Genomic DNA, 12,542 nt, shown 5'->3' on the forward strand with positions numbered 1-12,542 from the left:
CAATAACAAACAAGTGTATTCTAGTTTTACACTTGATTTGCCAAGAACTCTTCAGGAAACAAGCTGTTACTATTGCATTACTATTGCTCCTCTGCTCCTTCCAAGTAATTAAGAGTTAGTACAAAAACTCAGGGGGCTACTTCTAACTGTGAAGGCAAGAAATTTGTCTTCCCCAGGATAAACAATTTTGTTACATGAGAACTCAAGCCTGCTCCCCCCCACCATGGAAATAACGAACACATCTTTATTCGCACCCTCTTTTGCCCCTCGTCTCCCAAGAAGTCTAACAATGAAACTCTGGTATATTAAAGCCACATGTGTGTAACAAGTTAAGAATGGCAGTTCAGTAAAGAACACTAACTCTATTGCAGTTAAAATAGCAGAGTGGTATCACTACAATGACCACACAGTGATTGTGACAAAAATACCATTTTCCCCTAAAAATTTAAGATATACGAGAGCTTTGCACATGGAGTTTTCAGGAATGCTTCATCAGCCCAGTGACACATTTAGGATTGCTACATCTCTTACAACGTATCACAGATGAGTTCCGTCCTGAAGCACTGAGAACAACTAGATGTCTCTATGCCAGTTCCGACAACACGGTATTGCGAAAGACGTGCCTATAATATGCACTGACATTTGCAATAAGGTATTTCTTATTTTTTTCTGAAACTACGATCAACTAAAATAATGAGACTTTAACCTCAGTCAACTAATCTCTTGTCAATGCATCACGAAACGTTCTTCCAGAACACTAACCCACTTCGCGATGCTAACAGTTATTTAATTGTAAGGGCACACATGCTGGTATATATTTGAACTAGAAGTTGCATATTCTTTTCACTTGTTTGGTACTCATTTTTATGAAATCCCAAATATCAAGCGTTGCACATCCTAGGAAAATGGTACAAAAACTGCATTTGAGGAGTCACACACGGCATATACGCCTGGAGAGTCACGGCTGCACACTTAAAACACCATTCAGCACACGATTTTTTTTCTCTCTTCATTTGTGCCCCTGGGCTTTTTCTGTTTGTTTGTTTTAGGAAGCACTGAGCATTTCCAGAATAAAGGAATAAAGGAATGAAGTAAAGCTAGCTAATAGAGCTTTGGATACTATAACATTTAACATCCCCATCCAAAACCGTAAATCATTATGAGCTGCAGTTTGTAACTTTCCACTTGAGAAGCTCCTTCTCTTTCTGAGGTGACTTAGCAGACAAGAAAATTTCGTTACAGAACCCACAGCTGGGAAAGAACTGCTAAATTCACCATTTAATGACAGCAAATATTTTTAACCAGTCCAACCATGTTCAAAGCAAAACTCCCAATGTTATAATTCCTTACAAAAGTACTGTTACTAGTCCATGAAAAATTCTCTTGTAAGCAGATCTGCATTGGCAGGTTACAGTGCCCACGTTTGCATTGCTACTGTAGGAACAGAAAAATGTTGATGTATCAAGTTCACAGATAATAATAACTATATTCTAGATGACCACCATACAATATTCAAAAGTTAACACCACACCTTGAGTTTATCGATGTTTTTTATCAGTCTGCACTACGGCAGTTACCACAATCATTTTCTTCTAAAAAAATTAGAATAAGCACAATTCTAATAAATTAGAATAAAATTAGAATAACCAGCATTACTATACTGTAGAATACAAGAAAACAAGCAAAAACTACACTACATAAAATGCTTTTAAGTCCTACTTCATTAGAGGTGTTCAAGAGTTGGTGAAGTGGACTATACTATGGCATAAGCTCTAATAAAACTGTCCCCAGCCTGTCAGTTTCCAAACTGTGTATATTCTCTGAACAGCACATACTAACCTTTCACCACTCCCAAGAGAGGTGGAGAGTTCTCTTGAGGAGTTCTGTCAGGTTCCTGGGGAGGTACAACCATAGCAAGCGTATGCACCGGTACACGTGGAACCTTAAAACAAAGCCACAATCACACGCTCAGATTAACACAAACAAAACCCCACAACCAAAAAAACCCAAACAATTTTGGAATGGTCCAGACTTGAAGTGTTAAAACAAAGACCCAGCAGACCGCCATTGCACTTGTCCCAAACTCCGTATGCTATGCTGCCTCTTGGTATGACCTGTCCCATGCTGGTCTATTGTGGATAATATGTCAAAGTTAACTATGTTACTCTTTACAAAATCCTGGGCTGCGTAGACTAGGAAACTAACATCTTTAGGCTTTTCAACTAATTCCGCTGGGAAGCTATCTGTCCAGCCAGCAGAGTTCTAAATTTACACAGTATGTTTTCTTTGATATAACCACCAAAACCAGCAACAATATTTGAGCGGCGCTGTCACAAGCATTTGGAACTGTTGAAACAAAATACTGAGCAAATGCAACGACAACAAAAAAATTCTTCTGAAATCCCAGGATTGGGACTACCCTGTATGAAGAGCAGAAAAGGGAACACAGTGCACACACTCTTCAGGACACTCTGGACAGGACCACTCTGCTTTCTCACTCTCTACCATTTCCAAGCACGTAGGCTTTTAAAAATTCTTTCCACTGTATACGTTCACATCTAAATTGGCTTCAGAATTTAACTACTAAGGAAGTGCTTCTTTGCAACATTCATGGTGATATTTAAAAAAAAAATTCCTTTTGCCTTACCTGAGACTGATCCTGAGATGGAGGTGTGAGCTGAGACAGGTCTGCTGCAGGAACCGACAAAACATTGTTTGGGTAATCCAGCAAGTACGAAACAACATTTGTATGTCCTCCTTTGGCAGCTTCAATGAGCATTGTTGAGCCATCCTGAAGTGACATTTCAGAAACAAAAAGCCAGAAGATGAATTTTGCTACCTGGTGCAGCACGGAAGATATGAATTAGACCATTTAAAATTGCACATTTATTAATCTACTAAATCAAGTACACGATTCTTTCGGTAGCTATGAGAAATGCATGGTTTTAAGTGAATACCTTGAGCCGATGAGTGGGATCTGCACCGTGAGCCAGAAGGAGCTCAACCACTGCCAGGTGACCTCCCGCACAGGCCAGTGACACCACCGTGTGGTCATTATTGGCTGTAGCCCTGTTCACATTGGCACCTAGAAAGAGACAGTATCTCAGAATTAATGACAAGGAAATTCTTTTCAAAAGAAGTATCGACAAGTAGAGTATTTTCTGGAACAGAGAGAAAACTTCTCTAATCTTCCTAATTCCTACACGCTTCTGGGGTAAAAGCGATTTTGAATAACTGGTGGTTTCTAAGCATCACCCTCCTCGTCTTGTAAAAACAAGGCAGCAATGACAGTAACATGGGTCTTCTAAGCGGGAAGAGAGAGGGAACGCTTACAGTGTACAAAGTACAACTTGTACATTTTCATTCTAAGCACTTATCAGTACCACTCCATGGTGCAATTTGTATTGTTTCAGGCAGTACTTGAAGATGTGTTTTTTCTGAAGAAGGGAGTTCATTTTAAGAAACTGGAAATATTTGCTGCACTTTCAATCTATTTATTAATCTATACAACAGAGTAGGAAAAGTAACTAGCAAAGTATTTCGTGATTTGTTGCATCATGAACTAAATGAAATTCAAAAAACCCTTAACCATTTGACAAATGCTCATATACACATAACCAGACTGATTTTGAAGGATCACAAACATGCATTATTTTTAAGTGGCATTTTAAGGTTTTAAATCCTTCAAACTATTATTTTACCTTTGCTAATAAGGAATTGCACAGTGCATAAATGACCAGCTCGTGCAGCCTTCATTAGCGGGGTTCTCCCACCTTCAGATTCGTGTTCCTATTGTAAAGAAGAAACAACACGTGTAAATAAATGGGCAAAACTTCGACCATTTTTTCAGCTGTTGAACCATCTCATGATGGGCCAGAATTACCTGTATCAGTAGAATATCTATCTTATAAGCTGTCTGTAATCAATATGAATGGACTGGAATCAATTTTCATGTTACCTTAAATACCGTATCACACTGTCAAAAAGCATTAAGACCATATCCATACTGTTATCACACAAAGAAGTTTCCCTACTTACATACCCCTTTTTTCTTTAGTATTCATAACATACTTGAGAACAGTAACATCTTGCTTCCTCCTCAAAAAGGAATGACTATTTAACACAAATATCATCCGGCATCAGCAAGTATACAAATAACTATGAAATGATGTGCAATAGTTTTGAGAGATGTCACATGCTGCGCGCCAGACCTTTAACGTGGCAATAATGTCTGAAGTGCAGAGAACATATTTAAAACACACTGAACAGGATCAGCAATAAAATTAGAGGAATCCCTGCAGGTCACAAAATGTCTCTGAGCAAGAGGGTTGGACAACAAAGCAGAAAGACGACAAAAGGATGATACAAACCAATAAGAAAGGAATGAGCAACAAGAACAATTTTCTAATTAAAAAAGTTTCCAAATACTGGAAAGATGTCATTGGATACAACTGTATTAGGGAGGTTACAGAACTAGAAAATTTGCCTGCTATGTAGACATGATCAATACCACAAAGAATGCTGACTAATACGTATCAACCCTCCCACAGCAACATCCTCTTCCTGGGAGCATTTGTATTTGCACTCTGAATATTCAGTCTGATCAATAATATATTAGGACCGTGTTTTCTTTTTTTTAATTACACATCTGGTAAGCCAAGCTCTAAATTCACTACTATTTACTTCTGGAATTGCCTATATACCTGACAGTGACAGTTAACATTTAGTACCAACACTGGATGAAACTGATAGTTACAGACATAAAAGGACAAGGATAGATTTGACAGAACACATCAACTCCTTCACAGTTTCAGTATTCCTGAAAACTCTGCGTATGTCCTTTGACGTATGGCTTGCCGTGGTTGCAAGCTGCACCTTAAGTTAGCTTTCTATTGATACACCCAAGGAAGAAATCTCTTGACTGGATGTTCTATTGGAGAAAACATAAAACAACCCTTTGCCATAATGAAGGTTACACTACCCCTCTCCTATGTGCTTTGGAAAGAGCAGAAACACTCTGCTCCTGAGCCTTCATAAGAACTTTGTATTATTGCACATGATTTTAACACACATTTAAACTCTATATTTGTTCTCTGATTTCTTTGCTTACTTGGTAGTATAATGCATAAATGCAGATACAGCAGATAGGAAGCCTTACAGACTTATTACTGAAGTCACCGTTTTTGGTTCTGGTGTGGTTGGTTGGTTGTTTTTTAAAAAATAAGGAGATTCCACTCCGAGGGGAGTGCTTAGCTGTCGATAAATATATGCATGCTTTTGGATTGTCTGCATATCAGAAATATTTGCAGGACATCTAAACCTAATTGTGTTAGTATGTGGCCCAATGACATGCAAGAATTAGTAGCATGCCCTTGAGCTCTGACGCTTACTTTGGTATTTGGCACAGATTTTCCTGCCTCAGCCACTGCCAAAAGATCATAAAAAGCCAGATGCTGCTGTTTACCTTACGTACAGTAAACCCTTAATACTGCTGGCAAGTCACTCACAAAGCAGCTATGGATGCAATGAACTATTGAACGCCACTTCATTCACGGAGCGGGGCCAGAACATTACTGCCCAAACAACCTAATACACCTTCCTAAATCCCCATTGATGCAGCAAAGGTGGCAAGAAGCAACATTTATTTTTCAGCCATCTTAGCTATAGTCAAGATAGCGAAAAGCCATCCTATATTGCATTCAAATGTAGCATTTCTGATAACTAACAGAAAGATATCATTATTTGCAACATACTCTATTCCTAACAGACTTCACAGTTGAAATCTTACACATGGATGTCAGGAGGCTGCCTCGTTTAAATGCAATGCCGCTATTCTGCCCAGTGTAACCAACTGTCACTTCATCAAGCAGGCAGAACTTGATCCTCAACTTGATCCACTTCAAATACTTGCAGTACAACACACATCATCAGTCCAGCCAAACTAAACCATTTGTGTGCCCACCTGCTGTAGATCTTCAACAGTTACTGCGTTGTGATGGTATTTTTCACAGATGAAGATAGAAATGCATGTTTTAAGACGAAATTAATTCTGACTTCACCACTCTACTTAGTCCTAATAAAGGACAGCAGATAGGGTCAACCCAAGCTTTAAGGATAAACATCTAAACCAAGCCAAAATAAGCAGCTGATCCAGCACAGTGCCTTTGTCTACTTGCATCCATTCTTTCACCTGGAATGGCCATGAATTTCAAAGATATTCTTTTTAGCTGCAGTGGATAATCAAAATCAGCACAGAGAACACGAAAGCTGTCCAAAAGCATCCCCTCTCAGCTTTCCAATGCGCTTCTTCCTTGTATTAATATGAAATACATGCAAATGTTTATTTTGTAAGAACAAAAACTAGCAAGGAGTACTCATCTCCAAAGCCAATTTCCTGAGCTGTCTGTACTACAGGACTCAGCACAGCATTCTGTCTCTCCTCACTACTCCCATCCTGAGAAATAGCACAGATAGTATGATCAGAAAGAGGTAGAAAGGAGAACACCTATGCCAGCTTTGACTAGAAAAGCCCGTCTCTACACACTTGAGTGATGTGCTTTCCTGCTAACTCTGCTTGAATAGAAAGAACACTTGAGAAGAATTTTCTGTAGGTTTGGGTACCAGATAGGAAGGAAACGGGCAAAGTGAGAGTATTACCCAAATCAGGTAAGAGTTTACATTATCTGCACCTTTTCCACTGGGACTCAAAAAGGAGATGAGATTCCGGACAATAACAATTTTTTCCTTTGTAGACAAATCAATACTGCAGAACGTAGCGCGAAAGCAGTATCAAACAGAAGCACCTTTTGACAATCATTGATATTTGTTTAGTCTTGATTTTGAGTTCTGTTTTAGGCAATTCCAAGATCTGCTACGTAAGGGGCTCTCCCTCCGCATTATTCTCCTTGGTTCACAAGTGTTCATGGTTGGCAAGTATTAGTCGCTAGGAGTTTGTTTCCAATGTTGTACATGATTTAAAAATTCTAGAAGAAAATCTGCATTTTCAAAGGTCCAGTTGCTCTCTTCAATTCTTTAACCAGTTTCTCTCATCCATGACAATAGTGAATATTTAACAGAAATCCTAATGTTATTCTAAGCAAAATGACTTAGACAAAGTTTTTTGAAGCAAAACAACAGCCAATCAATACAGCTCTTAACACTATGCCACTTTGCCACCACCAGAAATATGGCATTCTAACAGTCATCAACCTAATTGTCCCAGATAACCTTCCTGAGTTACGGAGGAAAGCAGTATTTCAGAGGCACCTGAAAACTGAACTAGGCCTCTTGTTTAAAGTAAATACCTGAAAAGGGAAGACCTAACAGGGAGTTAGATACAAAATAACAGGTTTAACATAGCTACTTGTGCCAGTAGACTGACTAACTTGCTGCATTTGTGAAGCCTGAGATACTGTTTTGTTTTGGTTTTTTTTAAAAAATAGGGTTTCAGAAAACCCAACAGAAGGGAAAATGCAGGACAAAGATGGCCCGTCTAGTCTACATGGTGAGTCTTTGTATTTTTTAAGAAACTGAGATGCATTAAAGCCATGCTTGTCATTAGCTTGTATCCTGAGGCTGCAGCTTACAAGCATCAAAGGCCAACCTCACCTGATGCTTGCCCGGCTCTATGCCCTCCAAAATAGTCTTCTTTAAGTCCTCCTGCTTGTCCTGCGGAAGGAAAAAGAACAACTCACGTCTCTTGTTCTACAAATAAATGTTGTTCTTGGTCATGAAGACCTGGAAGGTGAACTTCAGTGGATCAGATCCACCAGGTGAAAAGTGTTTTGCTGCAATTAGGCAAGTAAGTACAAACATAAGATCAAGCAATGCAGCTCTTGCCAGTTAAAGACTTCTACCACAAGCCACTCGGATTCACGAAGATAGAACAAAGGCCATATGCAGCATCTTATTAAATTCAAGATGACTTTTTGTTCACCACTGGCAAAAGAGAAGATTTAATTGTAGTTTGCACCACACAAAGACTGCAACACATCCAAAAGGTGTTAACTGCAAAAATTAGCTTCACGTGTTCTGAAACATTTGGCTTTATTTGTAGAAGACTGAGGGCAAAGTCTAAAAAGATCTGAAATCCCTGACCTTCCATGATGGTTCAAGAAACACTATGGAAGAACATGACAGCTTTGCAGGTCCCTCAATGCAATGACAACATAGCTATCTCCAGCATGGCTCCACTCAAATCCATAAAATATTGGCTACTTTTGCAGATGTTTAGATGCTGCCCTATGCACAACGGCATCAAACATGCAGTGTGTCATACACATACAGGAAAGCGAGTTTCTTGTTAAGGAGCCTAGTGTGAGGGACGTTATCAGCTGAGGGCAAAGCAATGATCCCTGCAATGAAAAAACGTGTCTTTAAAACAGGTAGCCACTTTGAGTCTTTCAAGGAAAGTCACACGTGGAATTTTAGCTAGTACAAAGAGCTTTGGGGAAAGCTTGATGGTGTAAAATGAGAAGAATGCAAGGATGAAGCTGCCCTCAGGGTCCTCTTCCATCTCTCGATTTCAGAATAAAAGCACTTGTATATCTTCCAGTAGAAAGGTAAACTCCAGCATGAGATCAACTCTCCTGTGCAGCAGAGCCTCACATACAGCTTCAAGGCAGTCCAGATCAGAAAACCCCAATTTAAAATGCTTTTCTGCACTTCCCAGCTGAGAAAAGCTGGGATCTTCTTGCTGTCCAAAAAGGAGCAATCTCTTTTGTTTTCGGCTGCACTGAACCAAGCAAAGATGCAACTAGCTTGTCAAGAGCAGTCTCGCTTTCACAAAGGAGACTGGAATCTCCAGCCAGCATTGCCTCCAGGTCTGATTCAACATCTAAAGGGAACAGGCATCCGAACAGGTGCTTTTAGTTCATAGGAAGGTATATAGCTTAAGAGCAGGATATTACCTCTCACTAACTACCACCGATACTCTTCGCGAGCTTTACAGTCCTTAACCTAGTCCCAGTGGGAACATATGTGCACCATGCAAGTCTTACCTTAGAAAGGCTTGGACATAAAGGTAATTGCTAGCAAAGACACAAAGAAGGAAAAAACAAAAAGAGAACTCTCATAGGAAAAACAAGTGTCTCCTCTCACCTTTGAGATTAGACAAATATTTGCCACACAGGTAAATAACTGTATTACTGAAGTGCTGGTTATTTTCTCCTAATGCTATTAAACCATACCATCACTTAGGAAAAATGCTTTTACTAAATTGTATTTCAGAGTTCTAATCTCCAAGATTTTACTCCTACTAATCACAAAATCTGAAGTAGGTGTTTTGTCCCCAGAAAGACGTTTGTAAACAAGTAAAATTTCCATTGGGTCCAGTGGCAGGAGCTCAGACTGAGACCCTGAAAGTCTCTACTCCTGCAGGCGATAAAGGAACTAGAATGCAACTAAGACACAGATGGGATCACAGGCTGAAGTCTTCAGATGTGCCTCATATTAAGTCACTCATATACTTGGCAAAAGCAAGCCGATTTCAAAATGCATACATTAACAAGGAAAGGTACAGCCCTGCCAAGCTAGTTTTGCTACAGATTTTTACATGCCAGCTTTGTCCCTGTAAGGACATGGAAAAGCCAGATCCCTTAAAAAAGGACATCAGAAAAGCATCATAGTAATTGGTAAGAAGCCAGACTTCATAAACAACTAGTTACAAGGAGATACAAATTCATCAAAATACCATATACGATGGTGCAGCTCTCCAGCAGACAGAAACAGATGAGCGTGTACTCTGACACTGCAGAGTTTTAAGGAAAAATTAACACAAGCCAAAGAAAGTTCATCTCAGCCACCATTTTCTTTTAGTTCTCCTGCTTCCTATGAAGCCACATTCCTTAATGAATTTAACAGACCTCTCAAGATCTTCACTCATTCTGGAACTGAATTACCTATTTGATATCTAGGCCAGAGGATCAGTCCCTGAAAAGCAAGAGTTCCCGTTATCTACTTGCAAAAACAGTAGCCTTTCTGTGCTGAGATGTGGTGGTAATAACCTCTCCCTGTTCAGACAAAACTCTATGAGGACTAGAATCACTTATCATATTGATCATATAACAGTTTGGGTCAGATGGGACCTTCACAGTCCATCTAGTTCACCCTCTGGCCATGGGCAGGGCCATCATCCACTAGATCAGCCCCATCCAACCTGACCTTGAACTTTTCCACGGATGAGGCGTCTACAACTCCTCTGGGCAACTTGTTGCAGCGTCTCACCAGCCCCATCGTAAAACATGCTCAAACTTCAGCTCAAAGTTCTATTTTGAGACTGAGAAAACCTCAACTGGACATGAGCAACACACAGGAATCAGTTCAGCAGAGTGAATTGGGTTGCTGATGTTTCAGAAAAGTTAGAAGATTTCAGTTCTCAGTGAGCACAATATAGGGAACACCCTGACAGAAACATCTCTTGCCCTTTGCTGCTTTGGCTCCTCTTCACACCTGCAGTCTCAAAGTTTGCACCTCAAATCCCACTCAGTCCTGAACTCCTGGCAACTGATAGAATCACAGAATCATTTCATTTGGAACAGACCCTCAGGATAATCGCGTCCAACCATAACCTAACTCTAGCGTGAAACGATGCCCCTGAGAACCTCGTCTAACGCCTTTTAAACCCTTCCAGGGTTGGTGACTCCACCACTGCCCCGGGCAGCCTGTTCTGACTTCAGAAACGTTCCTCAGAACAATTACAAAGATAACAAATTTATTTAAAACAGCTTACAACTTCCAATAAAGCAAAACAACACAGAGGTTTGAAAGGAAACTTCTCCAAACCCAAGGCAGCTGTTTTAAGCGCCACTGCAGTTTTGAAGGCATTTCCCTATTTACTTACAGTCAGAATTCAAAACTGGTAGATTTATATAGCAGGTCTCCCTTTCATGTGCAATTTTGTTTTGCTTCCTTGCTACTTTTATTTTGACAGCTCCCCATTTTGATTGGCAGTACAAGAAAATGAAGTAAAATAAAACTAAACTTTAGAAAGGCACAAGATTTTTCTCAACAACCCTGATTAGAACTGGATGCTAAAAGCCATAAGCACTGTTCACCTTAGTGATGAGAGGGAAAAAATAAAAATCACCTAACTCTAATAATTTGAAGGGATATTTAAGCAGCAACCCTTGCATGTTTTTAAAAGGTTATGCATAATAATTTCTATGTTTTTGTTTCAGGCTTTGCTCCTCACTGTGAGACACTTCATGGCTTATACCTTGTACTAACCAACTTGTATTAACTAAGTACTTAAATTTTTTTTTAAATATCCAATAGCAACCCAAAAACTTATCCTGCCTCTACTAAAGTGGCTGATGCTCGGTTCCCAACACTGAATTGAGCCAATTGCAGTTGGTGTGCTAAAAAACCCCATAAATGCGCACACCCCCTCATTTAACATGACCTTCCTCTCTGGTAGAAACACCTGAAGCAGAACTTTAATGCAGAAGAATAAGGCCTGAAAATAAGTATACTCACAAAGAAGAGTGGAAGCAATATTAATTCACAATTATAACATGAATTTGTATCGGTAAATATAAACTTAAATAATAAAGTACTTCATTTAAAACTGAAATTTAAGTTACTTCATTAGGATGTTCATTTATCAGGTTCAATGAAAAACTTTCCTGGCATTCTTATTACTTAAGAGGAACAAAACCCCCTAAAATATCCAACCAAAATGCCAACCCCCTCCCCAAACAAAAAAGCCACAAAACCAAACCAGACAAAACAACAACAACCACCACCAAAAAGACCCCAAAACCAACCAAACCCACCACACAAGCAGAGAGTGTGGAAACAGAACAGAGAATTGTGGGGGAAGAAAAAAAAGGCAACCAAAAGAACAGTCTTTCCTGCTTAGCCCTTATTAGACATAAGGCTCTTAAAACTCCTTTGGAAGACTAACATATCAATTGCTTTCTAATGCTTAAAAGCCAAACAAACATTATATCCCAGTAGTCAACGAAGAGGCAGTTTTAGGTCTCCCACTGCATAATATGAAAAAAGTCAATACAGTTATGTAAACAACTTATGATGAAATGCATTTCAGAAAACAAACACTGTGAAAGCAACATGCTAATACCAAGAGTTACAAGAAAGAAAACAGTTCTGGACCAAATAAAAGAGAGCGTTTTACGCTGGTCATTTAAAATGCATTGCCTGGTTTGGGTTTTTTTGTGTTGTGTTTGTTTAAAAAGTTAAAAGACACACAGTATTCAAAAACTAACACACTAAAATAGAGTAGAAGCTCCCAACACTAACAATATTTTGAATTTCGAGCAGTGCAGCAGGTAAACTCTAATCCACAAGAGTTCAGCAACAATAAAGAAGTGTAATGAAAAAAGGCAAGGCAGAAACACACCCTGCGAATCAATTAACCTTATGCACTATATTGAAATGAAGATAATCAACTGTCACAAGTGTAAACTACAGCTAAAACTTTTTACTTAATGGATGAAAGACTGCTCAATAAGAACTTCTATTATTTAGACCAAACAATATACGCAGGCTTTTTAAAGTTTCTTTCCTGACTCTTTTCACAC

At 39.2% G+C, this 12,542-nt stretch overlaps 1 protein-coding gene across 16 annotated transcripts in view; it reads right to left on the reverse strand.

Moving 5' to 3' along the window:
* Positions 1-12,542, reverse strand: part of ANKHD1 (ankyrin repeat and KH domain containing 1) — a 117,772-nt gene that overhangs the window by 49,609 nt on the left and 55,621 nt on the right. For 10 of the 16 annotated variants that reach the window (XM_065643732.1, XM_065643729.1, XM_065643730.1 and 7 more), the window contains 5 exons: positions 7,609-7,668; positions 3,702-3,789; positions 2,958-3,085; positions 2,648-2,791; positions 1,840-1,942 (listed from right to left, as the gene is read on the reverse strand). In XM_065643732.1, coding sequence (XP_065499804.1) covers positions 1,840-1,942; positions 2,648-2,791; positions 2,958-3,085; positions 3,702-3,789; positions 7,609-7,668 — 523 coding nt within the window. Of the gene's footprint in view, positions 1-1,839; positions 1,943-2,647; positions 2,792-2,957; positions 3,086-3,701; positions 3,790-7,591; positions 7,669-12,542 lie in introns of those variants that run through there. The other 6 variants (XM_065643739.1, XM_065643738.1, XM_065643734.1 and 3 more) reach the window with 2 other exon arrangements.

Source organism: Caloenas nicobarica, chromosome 13 (assembly GCF_036013445.1).
Source record: "Caloenas nicobarica isolate bCalNic1 chromosome 13, bCalNic1.hap1, whole genome shotgun sequence".
Classification (NCBI taxonomy): Eukaryota; Metazoa; Chordata; class Aves; order Columbiformes; family Columbidae; genus Caloenas; species Caloenas nicobarica.